At 39.7% G+C, this 22051-nt stretch overlaps 1 protein-coding gene across 1 annotated transcript in view; it reads right to left on the bottom strand.

Moving 5' to 3' along the window:
- Window positions 1-21591, bottom strand: part of arid3a (AT rich interactive domain 3A (BRIGHT-like)) — a 51500-nt gene extending 29909 nt beyond the window's left edge. Inside the window, exons 1-3 of the mRNA XM_039811182.1 lie at window positions 21271-21591; window positions 2994-3743; window positions 2592-2874 (exon numbers count right to left, since the gene is read on the bottom strand). Coding sequence (XP_039667116.1) covers window positions 2592-2874; window positions 2994-3334 — 624 coding nt within the window. The 5' untranslated portion in view covers window positions 3335-3743; window positions 21271-21591. The remainder of the gene's footprint in view (window positions 1-2591; window positions 2875-2993; window positions 3744-21270) is intronic.
- Between the last annotated feature and the right edge of the window lie 460 nt (window positions 21592-22051).

A 22051-nucleotide genomic window follows, 5' to 3' on the forward strand; every position in this document is an offset into this window, starting at 1 on the left:
AAATGCAGGTTTTAAATGACAGCATGCAGTTTGGTCTTCCCCTCTGCTCTGTCCCCATATAGTAGGAGGAGTACAACGTTGTGTGGGCTTGACATCAACAGTGGATTGTGTAACACTTAACATCTTAACAGCCAATATACTGGCTGTTTTGATTATATAACCGCCAGCGACACTGACATGTCATGATAAAAATGTTCTGTGTTTCCTACCTGACGCATGAAAAACAACATATGAGGCTTTACTGAGGGAGGGGTGGACTATTCAGAGAAGCAGAGTGTAGGTTTTAGAGGAGCTATATTCCATACGCTGTAATTACAAGAAATAGGCCTTAAATTACAGAATATATGGTTAGGTTTAAAAATGAAGTACATGTTTGGGTTGAAGCTTGTTTACCTCAAACATACTGAAGGCATCAATATAAAAATTTTCTCCTAAACAAGTTTTCTCTTTTAAAAGAGTTTAGTAAAGTCTGCTCAGATAAAAAAAAAAAAAAAGGGCTGCTGCTTACTACATACTGTCAAACATGTTTTACGGCTTGACATATTGCTACAGGCCATGAGTGTGTTTGAATTTCAATAGTGGCTTCTATAAGGTCATATAACTGCCGTTCCATAAAATGGTGACTCGGTAATATGCCACACTTTATTCCCCAGTAAAGTAGCCGTATAGTTTTTCCGGCAAGTTTAAAAGGTTCATTAATATTGATGCAAATTATTAGTACCTCTAAAACATAAATAACATTGTCAGAAAAGGTCATTCTTTTTCTCAAAGGCTTGTATCCCACTATACCAAAAGTAACAATTTCCCCAAAACGGAGCATTGTTATCACATTTCATTCTGTACTGATGCTGAATGGCAATCTAATTTTTTAGAATTGTCCATGCACACTACGAGATGGCGTCACTTTGTGGGGCAAATATGGCAGAAAATGCAAAGAAATTAAGGAAAAAATAAACAAGTAATTTTCTATTATCAATGAGTGGATTTTACATCGTTCCATCGGCACTCAGTCTTTTTTTATCAGCAGCAGCCCTCCAACTAAACTTAGCTGTTGACAGACTTAAAATCTCTTCATGTAAACTCTTATTCCACAGGGGCCTCATAATATCCAGCCCACTAGCATGTTTACAGTAAACGCCACCATGGTAAAGCTGTTAAAATGCACTAAACTCCCCCCCCTACCCTCTCTCTGCCCTCAGCTTCTTTGCCTCAGCTAGCAGTCCTATTCAATTCACTCTTAGGCCGCAGTTTTAAGTAAATTTCAAGTCTTACCTAGCACTAAGCTGATTGTTTTACACCAGAACCTTTAACAGATGTAACGTGTCAAAATGTCAGGTGGCAAGGACAAACCTAAAAGCCTCAGCTTAGAGTTATCAACATTTGGCTGGTGGCTGGTGTTAATTTCCCACCCTGACTCAGATTACTTCAGCTGGGAAAGTGACATGATATGAAGGATGTGAAGGCCAGATGTGGCTCACTGGTCAACAACTAACAGTTTAGATTTATGTAGCTGCTCAGTGTGCTACAGCAGCTGACTTCAAGATATTTTAAGAATATAGATGATATGGTTCTCCACGCTGATAACATGACTGCAACATACCTGTCAAGTTTTGGATGTGAAAATAAGGGAAATTTTCCGGTGCCCACCTCGAGCAGTCCCACCACCCCAACCAAGCTCCAGTATCCCTTACATTTTAAGACAGGTGTACAAGAAAGCTAAAATCACCACTTGATGCAGAATGCTGAAAACATTTACAATTTATAACATTGCTTGTCTTTACATTTACATTTTATTTTCATTCCACACATTCTTTTCATTTCATATTGCTTTTCTTTCACAGTTTTTCTTTTAATTTCACATAACTTTTCTTTAGTGAGTTATTGTACAAATTTGTTGCAGACTTTGCATTCTTTAAGACTGTTTTGGAAGGAGTGTATTTGTGGGTGGGGCCAGAGTGGTTTACAGAGTGGTTCATGTTACATGAGAGTAGAGAGCAAACAGTTCTGTTGTCTAACGTCATCCTATTCTCTGGAACAATCTTTCGTACCATGCTAAACACCCTTTCTGAACTTGCCTTGCTATGGGGAATGCATAGTAAAGCCTTCATAAGTTTTGGCAGCACACCGTCTCTGTCGTAGCGTCCATCATCCATCTCTGTTTATTTTTTTATTTTTTTTCCCCCACGTTGTCACTCATCATCTGACCTCACACACTCGCCTCGCGACAACAGCCACCTACAGTACCTGTAGTAGGCTACTGCAGGTGGCAGTTATCGCGAGGCTAGTGACAGAGCTCAGATTGGGAATGTTTTTTTTCTTTTTTTTACTCCGCTTGGGCCCGGGCTATTATTATTTTTTAATAACGCAGGTTAAAATACGGGAGATTTACGGGAAAATACTAATACGGGAGGACGGCGGGAAAGAAGGGTAAAATACGGGACTTTCCCGGCCAAAACGGGATACTTGACAGTTATGGACTGCAAGAGTCTGAATCTCCAGTAGCAATGTTTATTTACATGTAATTGTACATTTAGAAGAACACACCAAGCAGAGGAGCAGGAGGTATACGAAGAAATACGAAGACATCCTACCTGTCTGAACTGCTCCTCGTAGGTCCACTCGCCGTGGTCCTGCCCGCCCAGATGGCTGTGCGTGGCGTGGGGAGGCAGGATGGCTACGCGGGTCTCCTGGTCGACACTGGGACGGGCCTTCAGCAGCTGGGAGTGGGGGTGGAGTTGACGGTGGGGCAGCAGGAAGATGCCCTTCCCGGGAGCCACTGTGTCATGGCCGGTCGGCAGACCCTCCTCCGCCAGGTCGTCGTCAAAGTCTTCTTCCATCTCGCCTTCAAAGTCTTCCTCGTCCCATTTCTGTTTGCTGTGTTTATTTAAAAAAAAAAAAAAGAATATTGTTAAAAAGACACGCACCAATGAAGGGAACCACTGGAACAGATTGCATGTTTCAGAGCAACTTGACCACAGAAATGTCCTACTCACATCTGCTCCTCCTCATCTGACCCCATCATGTCCTTGTAATGCTCCTCCCCGTCTTCATTATCATCCTCATCACCTTCGTCCTCGCCACCGCTGCTGCGATCTGACATAGGGCTGTCTGTCACCCTCTGCAGCCCGGCCGCTGCGGCACGCATGGCAGCCAGTGCTGCCATTTGGGCCTGCTCTGCCTCAGGGGCCGGGCTCCCCATCGGCTCATCCCCTCCACCAACAATTGTGCGGACCTGATTGTGTTGGGTGGCGGCCTGCTGCTGTAGCTGCTGCTCCATAAGCAGCTTGGCCCTCTGCTGCCTGTGCAGGTTCTCCATGACAGCCTGCAGCTTCATCTCCGGGGAAAGCTGCACGGCGTTCAGCTGCCTTCCTTCCCCTCCCTCCCCCACTGAAGGCGCACCAGTCCGGGACTGGTCGGGGGACGATGGTCGATCCTTCTGCCCAGGAATAGCGATTGCCAACCCTGTCTGTGGTAAAGCAGCTAGCAGCTGGCTGGAGGTTTGGAGGTTATGGTTATGGAGTGGAAAGAAGGAGGAGGAAGGGGGGGGGGGGGGTCAGTTAGAGTTCTGAGAAAGGTTGGCTGCAGTTCTGGAGACAGAGACCTCTCTCTTGTCTCAATGGTTTTTCCTGCAGTCGGGGGGAAACCAAAGCCGGCAGCAGAGCTGAGTTGTACAGCATTCAGTGAGGCACAAGTAGCGGAAGCGAAGGTAGGAAGACAAGAGTATGTTGACAGACTACAAAGACCTGAGGGAGAGAAAGAATAACAGAGTGTCAGACTGCTGTTTCCCCACTGTCTGTTAACATCAGTACCTTCAGTTGAAGCTTTTTGTTGTGGCAGCGCAAAAACAGTTTAACAATGTTTCCCAAAGCATCTGATGTGTCTCTATTTTTAAAACTTTCCATTTGTTGGCCTTTCACTAAAGTGGACATCATCTCTCGCGCCTTTGATTTGATTCCGTTCGGATAAAACTTATCCGAACGTCTTATTTTGTATCTATAATTTTGTTTTGCAAACCCCTATTAAATAAAGGGAAAAGTCCAACATATTATTTGAGAAACTTGATCAATTACTTTTAGATTTAAGAGCCTGATTGAAGTTTTGTAAAATCTTTGTGAGTTGCAGAATAGTGAAAAAAGTACAACGAAGACTACAGAGCCGCCCTGTCAAACTCAAATCATGAAGTAAAATGTGATAGAGAAGAAAATACCCAATTTCACACACAAAAATGCTCATTTCAGTCTGAAGTCCATGTGTAGCATAAATACGCAGTCCCTAAATTGTCAGTTGTGCAGCATGTGCAGGATTACTCACACAAACAGATTAGACACACAAGCAGGGCAGTGTTTTAGCCTCAACAGTAAGAGGAAGTGAAATCATAGAAAGAACCGTCACGTTCTTCACCTGGTTGGTTAAAAGCTAAGAATTACTTCAGTCCACCACTCAACGCTGTCTCACCTACATTGTCTCAAGTTTGTGACAACACACACAATTAATATTCAGAGGTGTGCCTTTTCGCAGGTATGACTGGTGGGTTTTTCCCCTCATTAAAAGGTTGTATTGGAAGTGTAGAGACACAGTGGGGAGTTTTTTTTGCAACTTCTGTAGGTGGTAGCCTAATGCTTCTCCTACATACCTGTTCCCAAAAGTGCTTAGACATGCAAAGCAGTGTCTGTTAAAAGCAAAGAGCTTCAACATTCTGGTATCAATAATGTCTGTTCCCTTTAGTCAACTGTTATAACACAACAGTGATCCCACCTATAGCCCAGAGTGATACTGGAGAGAGAGTAATTGTCTGTCCTGCCCACTCTCTGTTTACTCAGAAAGTGTTCACAATGTTAAGAAGTCTGGGTTTGTGGCTCAGATCAGCCACGCAGAGATAAGAACTGAACACCAAGTCAACAGCATGTGGGGAAATTTCAAGTGCAGGTGCTGGATATGCTGAAGTGCCAGTCATGACAGGAGGCGGCACCACTCATCTCAGCTACGCTGACTAATACATGACCAGACAGACCTGCCACCACCTGCCCTGATCGTGTACTTTCAGAAACTGTTAATTTTGCATTGCACTTTTATACTGAGTACACTCTGGATGAAAGTGTGAATGAGTTACAGTTACATTTGAATTGTTAAAGAAAAACTCAGGAGCAGCACAACTCATTTCAAATAACGTGAAGAAGGTTCGGGAGACCTTGATGAATCACACAGAAGCATTTAATGAACACTCAATTGAGGAGACAATTAAGCAGGCAGTACAGTAAAACCACGATGTGTTATTGTGCAGTGCCGTCCCAACTCTCTGAGGTCCTGTGCCTGTTCCTGATGCTTATATCCCTAGCCCCAACTATCAAGTATGTGATATCTCAAGATATCGATGGCGCCAAAGAAAAGATGGTCACCTTGAGCATAGTTCTGGGATGCATGAGAACCTACGTCTGGCCCTGTTACACTGCTTCCACTAACCTCCAAAAGGCGTCCTGAAACAAAACATTCCCTTATCAGGCAGGTGTCTACATAGCCTCCCTGATTGAGACAGGGAGGCAAGGACAGAACAGGTTTGGATATCAGTAGTCACGCTTTGCCAGACCAACTACCAAAGCGTGCTGAAGGAGGATCTGGCTACTCCACATAGCACTCAGGATGGGAATGGAATCAGTATTGTCATGGGCGGCGCTAAGCTCCGCACAGAGCCGCTGCAAAATAGTTGCGCAAGACAATACTCAGATTGGACAAATAGGCTAGTGAGCTGTCTCAATTTACCCTGCAGAGATCTGAGGAGCAGTCAAAAATAGCCCTCATTAATCCACCCAATTTTAAATTCCAACACAAAGAAGGCGGAATGAAACGGAAAATACAAGCATCCGGCGGAATTTCCTGCGGCACCGGAGCAATCCTGGAAGTGTAACGTCTGATATTTTGGTTTTAGGTTGCTCAAAGACAAAACATTGCACAGATATTCAGTACCACTTGTGATATACTGTTAAAGTATAATGTGACAAGACTCCACCAAAAGGTTCTTTCTTCCCTTGTTCTATCACACGTCTTTCATATGTCATTTTGTCCATGTTTTGTCTTTTTATTGCTCTGATAGCTCATATTTGTCATTATTACAACTAAGCATCATAAAGACATTAAAAATGAAAAGGCATTTAGTGTTTCCACCACATTTTTTATTAATGTCAGTGCAAAAAGCCTCTAAAACAGCATTATCAGACTCATGCAATCCTATAAAACTTCCCTCCAGTGGAACAAGGTTTCACAAATTACTTTTGAGTCAGCAGCTACTTGAGGCAAAATGGAGACCACACCACATGGGGAAACTCTGGGAAACCAGTTACTTCTATATAAATTTCGGCGTGCTAACTTGGTCTAAAAAGTAGCCACCACAGCAATCCTTGGCCACATTACACCTCATTATCACACTGCAATGAGAATATAACCAGAAGGGATACTTTTGTCTTGGAAGGCTATAGGGAAAGAGGGTTGTTTTGCATGTAGCTCACTGGAATTACACAGAAAGTCATACCAGCATTTCATGGGTATGGTAGTGTAATTACCGTGTAGGCACATTCTCAACCCCAGAGAAGGATAAACAGTAGATTTGTATGTAAAGTCCAAGGTCTCTCCATAGGCTGAGTGAAATTAAGTCCTGTTTCTATTTACAGGAAAATTGACTGTTTTCCATATCTTATATTTACATAGTCAGGAATACAGGACGAGAAGAGAGACAACACCCACAATCATCCTGTTTATCACTACTGTTACTCTGTAAGCAGACATTTCAGGCGAGACGTTGTTACAGTTAGAGATCCACAGGTCTGACTCGAGATCAGCCAATATTTGCACAATATTAGTAATATCACAAGGAGTGCGTCAAATGTGTTAATGCACCTTTCCCGATAGAAGAAAGCACAAATATATTGTCATTCAGCTGTTGTCTGCACACTTTAAAACAATACATTATTTTGCAGGAAGCCTTAAAGAAAAGCTGAGTAACCTCTTAGAATGTGTAACAATGACCACAGTTTGTGTATCTCAGGAAGAATAAGCACAAATGGAGACGGATGACATGAACTGGCTGAACAGCAATAGCAAGTTTGAAAAAAAACAAGAACATTTCAAATGCCCTCAGTCCCAACTAAAACACTCAACCAGCAGCAATCAGCATACAGTTGACACCCTGCAGCTCTTCATTTTTAGCTCAACTGGTTAGATGCCTGAGCCACAACTGTTCAACTGTTCTGCCACTACAGCAAAAGTCTTAAATGGTGTTCAATAAAATGCAACTCAACAAAATCTTATGTCAACAGTTGATACAGAACCACAGCATGCACATAAAGAAATATTTCAGTCACCCTGTACTATATGTTAGAGAAATGTTGTGCAAGGAAACAGGAGCTGTGTAACTTGTGTTTCTTCAGAGGGTGAAGGAAATGACAACTGACGGAGCAGATGCAGCGAGGCAGCCAACAGATATTCACTATTGATTAATTACATTCTTTAAGGGCGATAGAGGCACAACTGAACGCCTGCAGTTGTCAGATGGAGAATAGCACCAGTGTAAGTAGGATTTAAACATCTTACCTAACTGGACCTGGTTTAACGGAGACAACTTGTCTCTGTTCTACTTACTGACACATGACAAAGGGCTCAGAGTGGAAATTAATATCTATCTCTCTCTCTCTCGGTGTCCTATAGGTAATTTTAAAGACAGAAGTGATAACAACAAAGCTGTTCTGTTGACTCTTCCTGTGCAGAGGGAAGCAGAAGTGGTCGCTTTGTTTCATGCTACTGTTCATCACAGGCATCATGATTTCTTACATGCTAGATTGTGCACATTACATTGCACCACAACACATGCCCGCCCCCCCCAACACACTTCCCCAAATGAAAAGGCAGGTTTCATTCTTATAAAACCTGTTATATATGACAGCAATAAACAACAAGAATAGATGAAAACACAGAGCAAGATGAACTGTAAAGAAGACTATGAGCCAAAGACAGAGAAGTCAAATGTTTTCTACATGTGTGCATAGATACTGATTTACACCAAAAAAAACAATAATGCTTTAGGAAAAAGGAAGAGCTATGATAACCCTTATTGGGTGCAACTCTGCTGTGCAACATGTGTGGTGGTTTCCCTTGGTATCTCATTCTCACACATGAATATCCAGACTGGCTAGAGTGATAAGGCATTTAATATCTAAAACAGCTCAGCACAAAAACTAAGCAGGGATGAATCCCCTTAAAAAACCCTGCTGGGGGCACCCGGATAGCTCAGTTGGTAGAGCGGGCGCTCATATATAGAGGTTTACTCCTTGACTCAGCGGGCCTGGGTTCGACTCCGACCTGTGGCCCTTTGCTGCATGTCATTCCCCCCTCTCTCTCCCTTTCATGTCTTCAGCTGTCCTGTCAAAATAAAGGCCGAAAATGCTCAAAAAAAGAATCTTAAAAAAAACAACCCTTCTCATCAATCAACACTCCACTTACGGTAATTTGTTTTACCTTATCAACGCCTTGGAACAGTGACCTGCTATTATATGAAAATCCTGATTTGTTGAAAAGCATAGATTATGAATTATTAGTAAGTTGCTAATCAAAATACTTTGGAAACTTAATTACAGCAACCAACTTGCTTCATGGTTTTTGATCCATCACTTTGCCATATCTGAGTAGCTGTGGTCAAAGACCATTTGCCAGTTAAGGAAATACTTAGCAGACTAATAGAGGATTTCCTCCACAATGTTATTGCCAGACCTTTTTGAAGGACTTCTAAATGCAATAGTCTGCCTCCAAATCAATATGACTACTTGGCATCTTGTGTTAACTAAAGACCAAAGGGCAAATGTATATCCTGCTGTGATGGCTGACATATGGGGATTCTTTAAGGCGGTTTTAGTGAGTGTGAAGACAACTCTTCATGCAAAACGATTAGATGACATAAAGCAATGTTTGATTTAAAGTGTCCCCTATGTGACTTTCATTAACTGCTCTACCTCAATGCTGCCTGCTTGTGTGTTTGCTGTCTGAAATGTCTCTCTCTCACTCTCATAGTTTCTTTCCCTTCATTTACATTTCAAGACTTATATTTGCATTTTACGACAGACTTTACGGGGACAGTAGGGTAGAAAGGTGAACTTGAACTGGGAGAATCAGATTCAAGCATCCACCCTGCTGCACCACTGTCTTTGAGGAATAACCTAAAGCCCAACCAGCATTCAGGACTCCTGCTCTGTACACAACAGTGACCTCTGACCTCTTGGAAAGAAAAGGGGAAAAAAAAAAAAAAACCCCCCCACCCCACAAAAAAAAAAAAAAAAACCCACAAAAAAAAAAAAAAAAAAAAAAAAAAAAAGAAAAAAAAAAAAAAAAAAAAAAAAAAAAAAAAAAAAAAAGAGATTTGACAATACGACCATTAGGGCTCATTTAACACCTTGACTGGCTAGGAAAAGGAAGGCTGAAGGTATAGATGGCAGGGCACCCCGTGTGGGGGCAGGGTGGACAGACACGGGACATAAACTTTAACAGTTGGCTGAATGAAGAAGTAGAAACGACGACAGCTAATGGGTTAATCCTGTTCTTTTTTTTTCTCCAAAACCCTCATTCGAGTGGTAGAAGATTGCAAGGTCTGAGCAAACAGTACAGAGTGATAAGAGCGAGAGCTAAGGGTCTAATTCCAATGAGATAAAGAGACCCACACCGCCTTACATGTACATGTATAGGCACATATTTACATATAAGACTGGCTGCTGGCATAGACACGTAGCCGGTCGAATGTACTCTAAAAAGAGCACCAAAGTCTTCTAATACCACAATCCTTTGTACGGTGAATGTGCAGGAATTCATCTTTGTGTCTTTTTAATTCATGGTCATGGCCATAGCCAGCTATGAGGTCACACAGGTCCGGATCTTGGTAATTATTTCCTAAAAAACCCACTATATCTCTGCATCTGAATGACGTAAAACTGCTTGAAACTGACAGCTATCTGTGCGGGAGAGACTGACCGGGCCACACTGCCTGAGCAGTGTGTGCGTCGCAGAACTTTTTGCTTTTCATTTTGGCGCCCATGTTAGAGCAGCCACACAGCTCACGTAAGCAACGCAGCCCAAGTACGACGCACAAACATCTCACACACACACACACACACACACACACACACACACACACATAGAAGAAGAGTGAGAGTAAATCGTGGTGGAAGAAGTACTCGGTTCTTTTAGCCTACTTAAGTAAAATACATTGATGTAAAAATACTTCATTACAAGTTAAAGACCTGAATTCAAAATGTTACTAAAGTAAAAGTACAGAGTAAATTGTGCAGCTTACATAAAAGCATTTTTGCCAACAGGTCCCTCTAAACGTATTTAAATATACTGTAGATTATGAGTTTGTGTGTATTGTATAGCTTGGGTTTTGTTTGTAGGTGTCATGGTGGTATGAATTCTGCTTGTCCAGAAACGCAGTAATTAGGCTCCAATAAAAGAAGAAATTATGTACCTCAATGATTTCCTAACCCCGGCTACAGCCCTGCACATGGTGCTTGCAACATATGTGCTACAAACTAGTTTTAAAGTTCTCATAGAGCAACACAGACATTAACGCCAGGGTATTTTCCTCAATAGGTAGTTTTGTTTTCATGTGCCAGTGCAGATACATATCAACATTTGAAATAAAAGTTCATTTCCTTTTATGTACTGAAAGAAAAAAACATTGTCTGTTAAAGAGGTGAGGTTATTTTGAGATTAACTGGGTGTGAGACTTAAAACCGGCTATTAAAATGAACATCTCTCTGTTCTGCTTGACTGGAAAATCTGAGGGACCGTGATTCTTAAAGTGGTAATCCACATTGTTGTTTCGTCTCTATCTCTGGTGCTATAAGCGCTCTTACTGGTGTTTCCAGCTCTTCGCTTCCTAAAGATCACATGTAATATATGTGGGTGGTAATATACAGTATGTCCTTGGAATTTCTGTTGATGTACTTGTTGGCAGGTTTTATCATCACTCAGCACATGCATGTACCGTTTGTCAGTGTGTACTATACTGCTATGTTAGTAGAGAAACAGGCTTTGTACTGATGTTATCAACACATACACTTCTGGACAAATATGATACTTCTCTGTTGGTTTCTGAGCAACGTGGCCCCAGAAAGCCTCTTTTTTTTTATACTAACTTTTGAATGTCTTACAATCCTGACACCTGAACATATCAGTGTAATGCATCCCAATGCAGTTTGCAGAAAGACACACTACTTAACTGTAAAAAGATTAGGAGTGGGACAAAACATCAGCACAGCAATATATCATTGTCCTTCTTCGTGTGATAAGATAATTGACACACTGGTGCCAAATATTGATATATTAATTAATAAAATATGGCGCTCTAAATAGATTTCCCTGCTCCCAGTGTCGTTACTTCAAGGCTCCTTGAGGTGGGTTCAACACACGAATGAGGGAAACTTGAACATAAGTTAACTAGCCGAAGAAGAAGAGGTTTTCAACAGGATGGCGGGCAGCACTTTGAGGAAAAAAACTGATGCCCCAGCCACGTTTAAGTCCAAAGTCTGCACCCTTAGATGCTCTATTCTATCATTTTAATTTACAGACTGAAAAACTTGTGCTGCAGAATTGTGCTGTTTTCTTAAACTTTGGACTTGCAGTGAATAAAGAGAGCACCTAATCTTTTCACAGGCATTTTGTATCCATAGTTGTATTCATAGGCCGACATCATGATTTATCAGTATAGGATTGTAAATTGATTATGTCAGAATTGCTGTATTGTGATATTATCTGTATTGTGAGGTACCCTGTGATGAAAATGATCATACCTACAAAGTTAGTTGAAAAACTTATCTTTTAAGATTGTCTTCTTTGTTTTGTTCTTAACTCCCTACATGTTGTGTGACAGTAGAATAAAAAGATACTGAAGACCTTAGTGGAAAAAGATGCAACCACACCTCTCTTACTTCAAAGGCTTTATGTGTTTAAGTTCTGTTTACATATGTACCTTTTTAAATAACAGGGAAATAAAACTTAACTCTTAACATGCTAATTAGTAATAATAATAATAATAATAATAATAATAATAATAATAATTAGTAAATTATATAAAATAAATGAGTACCATGTGTCCAATGCTATGTTGTGCACCTGGCAAAAACATTCAATCGACATACAGTCAAGATCTCACTTGATCTCTCATCTAAAATCTAAATGCTTCTTAAATTTAAACAGTGGTGAATATAATTGAATTAAGCCTTCACAGTCTGGGGAAACAAATAAATATAAAAATAATTATAGTTGCAACATACATGTAGTAACACAGACATATATAGGTATGCAGTATATAAAACATTTACTGCATAAATTGTGTGCTAATATTATTTAATTCCCATGCAACAGTATTTTATATCAAACTATCTTATTTTGATAATTCATGTTGATAGATTACTTTTATAGAAAGTGTTTTTAAATAGTGTTTTAATAAGCATTTTTAAATATTTTTTGTTAATAGCGTTAACTCTCCATATACAGTAAACACTGGTTAGCATTGAATATAACAGAAGTTAAATAGTGACTGCGCAGGGAGCCAAACAGTAACTATTCATCATCCTTTCTACATAAAAAAGGGGAAAAAAGCATAAAAACAAGAAGTCAGTCAGTGGTGCTGGTCTTGATTATGTGTCCCTCTCTCACATTCCTTGCAGTATTACCTTGCAAGGCAATAACACAGGCTCCATTGAGCCCCACTGCACCAACAACAAGATCATTGAGGAAGTGTCGCGCAGGCTCGTCACGCACTTTCCACTGACCTCTTTCAGCGAGCCGAGGCAACACAGCCAGCCAAATCTGATTAGCCCCCGCTATGCCATAAATTAAGTGGGCATATAGCAAAAATAATCCAGTGATCCACTTCTCAGCAGTGAAATATGTGGCTATCTATCAAGCAACAGGATTCAGCTGTGCAAGCCAGTGAGGCTGAGAGTGATTTGTAGCATCTGATGTTACAGCATGTATGAAGAATAAATGTAAAAAGTCTGGATTTAAGTGTTTTCCTACTTGGAAATGAATGATGGAAATTATGGAAAGAGGCCTCTCTCTGTGTCGGTGCATATGGTACATAACCTTGCAGGGGAATCCACATGTATTTATTTGTCTGATGCTCTTCTCTTTAACACTTTACACAGAGTGCAACATTAGAAAATGCTCCATTTCTTCTACAAATGAAATTACTAGCAAGCAACATAAATGACCAATGTCTTAGGGGCTTTTCCACTCTTAAAGTGGCACACCGGAAGAAACACTTACGGTATTAAAAACTAAAATGAACTATTGGATATTGGCACTTACTTTATACTTAAAGACAGGACAGCCCACAGGTAAAATGTAAAAAAAACATTTGAACTCTGCTATATGGAAGGACTTCCTCTAACCGCAGAAAAAGTCCTCAGACAAATAGTTAAAATGGAAAAAAAAAAGTTTCTGCTGACTCAGCTGAAATGTCTGCTGGTATTTATGTCATTGTCTGCCTGCCGCCTCACTGGTGGATATTGACCTCGCAATGTTACAGCTTCACGTGGAGACTGTAGAGCATAATCATGAATCTCATGTGATGACGGCTCTGGTGGAGAAACACCGGCCCTTCTAAAGGGAAACACGGTGTCTTTACATCTGTTTGTCTTGTGTCTGACTCTGTTCTGGTTGAAATGTTAAATAATATTCCATTTATTTCTTCTTGCACTCCAATCAACACTTTTCTGACACAATTTGAAAAAAACAAAGTTTGTTAACGATAGAGTTGTGTGCAGGGCGATTGTACTGGATTGCATTACTTTTGTACATCTGTTCTATCCTTTATTACTCAATCTTATAGCTTCCTGTAATTAGTCAGTTTGACCAGAATACCATGTGATGATTGTACAGGGAAACTACTAAACACTGCTTTAATGCAACTATAATACCTCTACAACTTTATATAAATGACTTGTTTAAAAAATATCTCTGGCTTTCTGTGAGCTGCAGAAACAAACCCACCAAGTCAAATTCCTCATGTGAGCAGACTTACTTTGCCATAAAAGTTGGGATTCAGGAGACAGAGTGCATGTGGCTGCTTGCAGAGTTCAATGCATAATGCTATTGTAACTCTAGACTGACGTTTTGATGATAGTTCCTCTAGTGCGGGGGAGGTAGGTTGGGGGTTTGCATTTTCATTGAATGGCATGAGCGTCCCAAACTGGATTAACATGTTGGTTTATATGGTGACTGTGCAGTCACGTCACTGCATTGTGATCTTTAACAATCAAGTCTTTTGTCTGCAGAGAGGCAATGGATGAGTGTAAATCTTAGATAAAGAGCGCTGTTCATTGTAGATGGAGACATCCAGAACAGAAACTGTCACTTCTGTGCTAAATGTGGATTAGTTTAATGCAGCCTGCAATCTGTCTAATAAAAACTCATGAGGGATGTGTATCATTTGGCATGGATCTGATTAAATTAGATTTTGATTGCCTGGGCAGGCTGCCAGCCTTAGCTGACGCAAATATGAAATACAAACGCTTCTGGTTTGATGGACATGTCAGCATGTTGCAGCTGCGTGCTGGTATCCAGGCAGAGAAGTACCAGGATAGATCGCGGTCAGCCGGTGAATTAAAACACAACTACAACTGTACTAGCAGCTCGGTTCAGGAACTGCAGGGCATCCCAAAAGCTCAGACCCTTCCTTATAGTATGCTCCCTGGCTGCGTCACCGTCAGCCCTGCTGGGATTCCCCCATGGCTCCGGCCCAGGCAGTTAAGTAACTACTGATTTTCTTCCTGCATTTTTTGGCAGGATAACCAAGTTAAAGCCCCACGTGCCGCACAGGCCTTTTAGAAATGTAGCTTTTGGCAACAGAACAGCTGAAAGCCAGCCAAGCCAAGCTGCTTCCCATTTCTTTAATGGCAGGGAAACTTGTGGTGTGCAGACAGCAGACATTCACTGTGATACAATTCACGCTGATATTTACAAGTGGGTTATTACTGAAACATTCAGGTGACACAATGTGGGCCTACACCCTTAAACCTTGTAGGGCAATTTGAATGCAGTGACAACATAAAAGCCATCTTACCACCCTGTAGAGGATTATAGTTTGAAAATAAGACAACAAACATGCGTCAAACCTGTTTGTCTGGTCAGTGCATGTTTGTCCGTCATTGATTTACAGCCACTAACCAGTTTAGTGGCCAACAGCCAGTGACTGCCGCTCACTAAGCCATGATGTTCAGAGGCTAACTGAGCAGGCTATTTGTATATTACACTTGCTGCTTCCAAATGTTCTTCAAATACCCTCGGGCTGAGATCAGGCGTGTTTGCTGACAGGAAGCTGAGTGGATTTCTGCTTGTAAACGTTTTAATAATGTTTATAATAATGACGGCGCTGCCAGCTTTGCATTTTGATATGTACACTTAACACGCTCAAACAGACTGAGGTGTGAATCTACAAACATCATCACAACTCTGGATCGAGACGGGAAAGTAATGACTAATACACAGACCTTTATGTGAACCTGAGCTTAGTTTCAACAGGATATCACATCAAACACTTGATTAGAGCAGAGTCCACAAGGACCAGTTTACATGTCAAGGGAAGGAACACTACGGAAACCAAAAACATCAAAACAACAGGATTAGAATTACAAATACTGGCACCAACTATGAGAAGCTATGAGAAGACGGACATGCTCAATGGCCAAGCAGCAATGCGTGTTAGCTATGGCACGTCTGACATCAAGATGACATTGGGCAATGAAAGTGCACCACTGACATGATGGTAATTTCTCACTAACTGGAAACACATTCTAGAAAGCAACAAATGAAAATCAAATCAGGGCTGCAACTAGCGCTGAACGATTTGGGGGGGAAAAAATCTAATTGCGATTTTTCTGCCAGATATTGCAATTACGATTCGATTTGCAATTTAAAAAAAAGTTAGAAAAAAGCTTAAGTTCAATATTCACTGTGTATCAGATAAAACGTCATGGAGCATTATAACATGAGACACCATCAAAACTGCTTTATATTCTTATGCAAGGATGAGAACATATGTATGTATGAATTACCAGAAATAAGTGATTTTATTTTCATATGCATGGAACATTAATCAGTCAAACACAGAACATTTATCACAAAAGCTAAAGTTATAATAATAAAAAAAAAAAAAAATCTGTAATTTCCTGTAAACTGAAATTTCTGATATGCCTCAGTTCAATAGCACCTTCTACGATCAATTTAAATAAAGTAATACAAAATAAATGAAAAATCCATTGAAAATAGCACATCTCTGTAAACAATCTGTGATAAAGTTATTACAGCATTTATCTTATGAAAAAACAGTAGTAATAATAATAATAATAATAATAAAAAGAGGAATAAAAAATGGTAAACCAAATGTTACACCAAATTCAACTAAATATTGCACATTCGATTATTCGTGGTCTTTACAATTCTTTCAAATCGCGATTTCGATTTGAAAACAATAAATCGTTCAATCATTACTACTAATCATTTCCATTATTTATTTATCTTTCAATTTTTTTTTTAAAGTGCTTATATTATGCTTTATCCCTTTCCTTTATTGTGTTATATATCTTTTTGTGCATGTTATAGGTTTACAAAGTGAAAAAGTCCAACCCAAAGGGACTTACCATCTCCAACAGAAAACACTTCACAAACTGCTCCCAACAGCTCTATTGTAGTCCAGCCTTTACTTAAAAAATACAAATATATATATATATATATATATTTTTTTTTTTATTAAACCACATAAACCTATTCTGGTACAACCTCTAAATACAATTATGAACCTGTAAATGAGCCTAATATGAGCACTTTAATTATCCATTGATTTAGCTTCTAAGATGTCAGAAAATAGTGCAAAATGTTCAGATTTCTTGTTCCAGCTGACCAATCATCAAAGATATTCAATTAACAATGTTATGAAACTGAGGAAAGCATCAAATCCTCACACTGGAAAAGCTGGAGCCAGCGTGTGTTTTTATTTTTTTTCTTGATAAATGATTGATGATGATCAATTATTTAGTTAGTATATATTAGTTAGTTAATATAGTTTTCAGCTTGGTTTCAGCACTGCATTAAGTTTATATACATTTAATCGTTTTAAAACTAAATATTTCATTTTATTAAAGCACCTTATTGTTTAGTTTCTTTCTAGTGATGTGTCAACTGTTACAGAGGCCTTTCCTCCATGACAAGAACATTTTTCTTGAGGCAATACTTTAGATATTGACATAGTTACAAAAGTCTAAAACAATCAATATTGACAATTTAAAATGTTTGCAAGATGACCAAGTGGTAGACGTTCATTTCCATATGCTGTAACAGACTAATAACTTTAGAAACCTGCATTAATGCAACTTTTAAGCATGGAAAGACACAATAATCAAGCTATAACGTCGTAGTTCAATAAGCAAAATCCTACAATATGTTAAACAACAATATCAATACTATATTGATATATCACCATGTCAAGGTCTGCACCTTTTTCAACCCCTCTCTTTGATGGCAAATTACAGTTTCTACAAAAATACAACACATCTGTCAGTTCTTCAAATCAAGAGCAACTACTTGCGTCTTTATGTAAACCTGGTTTCATAACAATAAGTGTTACTTATTAGGGCCAGCCTGTATTATGCAAAAGAAAGGGTAGGCCTTTTTAAGACCTGAACTTGATCACTGGCCATACGTTTCTAATCCACAACGTAATTCCAAATACAACATTAACACCCTCCTCCACCAGCTTGCCGCAGCAGTACTTCTATCCATTGGAAACACTGGTGCACTGGGCAGTTGGCCGATGTCGGCCACAGAATACCATATACCAGATTGGACCAAACTGATTAGTGCAGCAATTTCTGGACAAGCCTATATGGTGTTTGGAGGATGGTGGGGTGCAGGGTGTGATAAGGGCCTGAACATCTCTCTTAAGAATTTTAGTGCTTATTAGTCACATTGGGAAGATGCACGCGTCACAATTTACCATCTCTTGTTTGTCAAGGACAACTTTAAGAAGTCACATGGAGGACATTTAGCATAGGAGAGCGACTTGCCTGCTGAAATACATTTTAGAGTCACATTTTAATGAAATCACACAAGCAAATGAGTGGCCAGAAAGATAAGCAACAAGGTGCAATAAAACCTGACCAGTATTCGACCAATGGCTGATGTGAAAATCCTTGTTTCTCTATTAAAATCTAAAAGTAAACATCTTCTTCATCTTGCTCCTGTCGTCCTGATTTCTGGTTCAGGTTTTAAGGTTTCAAAATGTCATCTACCCATCAATTTGTGATGTCACAGTTAACAGAAAATATGTCATCATGCCAAGGACATTTCATAACTGTGTTTCTGTCATGTCAGTTTCACAGCAGAATTAAACATATGGGGCAATATGCTGAGTTGTTTTTACACTACAATATATATATATATATAAAAAAAAGCCTCTAAAACCACATTTAGATCAGACCAGAACAGTAATGAAACTCTCCACTGAAACCAGACATTTTTCAGAATATATATATATATTTAAGGTCATCTAGACAAAGTACTATAGTAGCCTTTAAAACCAAACCAGCTTCCTGTGCATGCGCTCCCCCACACCAACTTAAGAAACAAACTATAACACCAACCACAAAAAAAAAGTCAGTTTTGGTTGTGGCTGAGGTTCTTCAGCTTGGCATAACCAACCAGACTCTCCTGAAAAATACAGTAACAGTTCTTTTTGAATCCACTTCAGATGACAAGTTTACTGCCCCCTTCTCATATCGACTGACGTCATACAGAGGGATACAGTGAATTTTCCCACCGCCCTGCTGTAGTACTGAAGGCAGCTCATTGTGTCCATATCACTCCCCTGACATGTTGGACTTGTCTTGATCTCAGCCACTAACAGATGCTGACAGACTCTTTTATCAACCTACTCCACCTTTGTTATATTATGCACTTCCACAGAAATACCAACAATTTAAGGGGTTTTACCCTAGAAAGACACAGCCTGAAGACTTTTGTGAAATTATATCAGTTGGATATTAAAATGAGATAGGTCTGCACCTGTGTTAATTAGTGGTCGACCGATACGTTTCTTTTAATGACCGATGCTGATATTTAGACAACAGGGCGGCCAATATCATTTTTTTTTGTTGCATTTGATAAAATACAACCCTTTAATAAGAATAACAAAGAGACAAAGAGAAACATTGCTGAACTTAAATGAAATTTTTTTTAACCCAGTTTTTGTCTGCATTATCTCTGTTTATTCTGTGTTTAGCACTAGGCTATAACTTGCAGCATAGTTTTGAAAACGCAAAGGAAAAACAACTTCTTCAAAACGTTCCGTTATTGTGTGGACGGCCCGTAAAAGGATTCACACTTGCTTATTGTACCAAAACCATCCCAAATGACAAATCTGATAAATGTTTTACTGGATAAGAGTATGTGAGAGTGGGGGACGCTGTAGTTTTTCGAGCCCTGTAAGGTAGTTTAGCTGGTTGAAGGCTTGTTACTGTGACGCTGACGTCTTACCGTAGAATGGAGAAATTGATACATGGGGGAACGCTAACTTCATTCTACAGAAGACACACTCAGGCTACATCTACACTACTACGTTTTCATTTTTAAGGCGTTGTTTTGAGACAAAAACAATGTCCGTTCACAACAGAGTTTTAGCTCGAGTATCAGAACTAATCTACGTTCATATTAACAAGACTGACAACGTATATCACATGACCATTCACACTGGGCATGCCTATATGCCATTGTCAACAGAAAGCAGATTGTCTAACGTTACTCTGCGGTTGAAAATCATGGAAGAATAAACTGAAAATACTTTGGAGAAAGAACAACAATGGCAAAAAGTAAGACCAAGGATTTACTTGCTTGGACTGATGACGAGGTGGAACTGTTATTGAAAGGTATGTGAGCCTATACCAAAAAGTTATAAGTAAACATCATGCATTCAATATTTAAGTAGAGAATTAGCATCAAAATATACCAAATGGGGCTACATTTTAACAAATGTAGATAATGCTGGGTTGCCTAATCTATAATACAGCATAGCAACTTGTTTGTTAATTATATTTTGTATTACTAATCTGAATCTGAAACTAGAAACAAATACATAGTGGAGTAAAAACGTACAATAATTACTCCAGAATTGTGGTAGAAGTAAAGTACAAGTTCAAAATTGTACTCAAGTAACGTTACAGTAACAGTAGCCTACTTTACACCACTGCTCTGCCACTCTGTTTTTGGTATGAGTAGCAAAACGACCTAGAAAGCAGCTTCAGATCCATTCATAAAGCCACCTTAAGCTCTGAATCACGCTACTGTCTCTGCTTTGACCCCCAACATGACATATCAGACTAAACCTTCTTTAAAGGCTCATTTGTAGACCCTGTCACATGCACTGGCTTTTATATTCAACTGGGCAGTATGATGTACTGACGATCACGTCAGTGTAGCTATGTTTTGTGGCGTTGTAAAACTAAAAATGGTGGATTAAAATTGCACAGGACGTGCAAGCAGTTTTGCCCACAAATATTTAGCAGCAAACATATAAACAGTTATGGGTTATCCGTTATTGGCGTCTAGCTAAAGCACCGGATAATACTGGCAATAATCAGCTATAGTAATATTAACTGAAATAGCGAGCAATATTGTGCTTTTACATTTGTGATAGTATTTTGGTGACATAACATAAAAATAGTGATATAAAATCAAGCTAACAGTCCAAATCTGAACGTTAGCCGTTAGTAATGGTACAGTTTAACACTTGTAACTGACAGTAACGTTAAATAAGACCCCTGCTAGCTTATAACGTGCACTTTTATTATGTTACTCTCTATATTCGGTCAAACTCGGTGTTACCGCCGAAAAATCTTGTATTAAAATAAAACACCTCTTCCGTTAGATTTTTTTTTTTTCAAGAAATGGTGCCATTAACGTTACACTCAACGTAGGTTGAATTAGCTACGTTCGTTGGCTGACATTTGGCAGGTGAGTCCGTCCGCTAACGCTACCTAAGCAATAACGTAGCTACGCTATTGATCAGGCGATTTGATAACATCATTGATTCAAAAAACAAACAAACAAACAAACGCTGCGTCCTGTAAGTGACGATTAAAACAGAAGCAGCAAAAAACAAGGAAGCCACACAAACGTAAATTATTCATAAGACTTTGTAGGCATAAAAAGGCAAACGAAAATTAAAGAGAAACGTTAACTTACCACATCGGCTTCCGTTCGGGTTTCACACTCTTTGATACCGGAAGAAACATTCCTGTTTTCCCCGTCTCTGAATCCAGTCTTCCCCTTCGATTACGCACAGAGAAAAACACACCAAAAATAGGAAGAGGAGAAGTGGTTGGTGTGTTTATCAGCTAGAAATAAAGAGGTTTCATGTGACTGCATGATATCCACGCATTCGGGTTTTGCGTGTAATTGTGTTTTCAGACTTTGAGTGTCGGTTTCAGAACCCGCAACGTTCAGTCAGACAGCCGGAGAGAGAGAGAGAGGCGTGGAGAGACTCTCCGGCCTGCACAGTCAGATCATTGGTTGACAAACAGTAATCAGATGCAAATTCCTAACCTCTGAATCAGCAGGGGCCAGCCCCCCACATACACCCCCACCCCCCGGTGCAGGGGATGTCGGTAAATGCATGGGTGTGAATTATAAAGTGGGCTGGGAGTGGAGCAAAAAGGTGGAGAGACATGTACTATGAGAGGCTCCACAACAGATGAACCCTTCACCTGGTTCCCAACAAGTGTGTCACAGTAGGCTATACATCTTGGTGGTCTCAAGATTATTAAGGCAATAAGAAAGAAAAATAACTTTCACAATTTATTAGAGCTGAAACGATTAACGTTATAGTTGATATAATAGTAAAAAATTAACCTGCCACTGATAAGTCATTTTTCAAGCAAATACGCCAATTAATCTGTTTCCAGTTCCTCAATTGTGATGATTGGTCAGACACAAATGGACAGACTAAAGCATTAATCAATTAATC

This window comes from Perca fluviatilis, chromosome 9 (assembly GCF_010015445.1).
Source record: "Perca fluviatilis chromosome 9, GENO_Pfluv_1.0, whole genome shotgun sequence".
Lineage (NCBI taxonomy): Eukaryota > Metazoa > Chordata > Actinopteri > Perciformes > Percidae > Perca > Perca fluviatilis.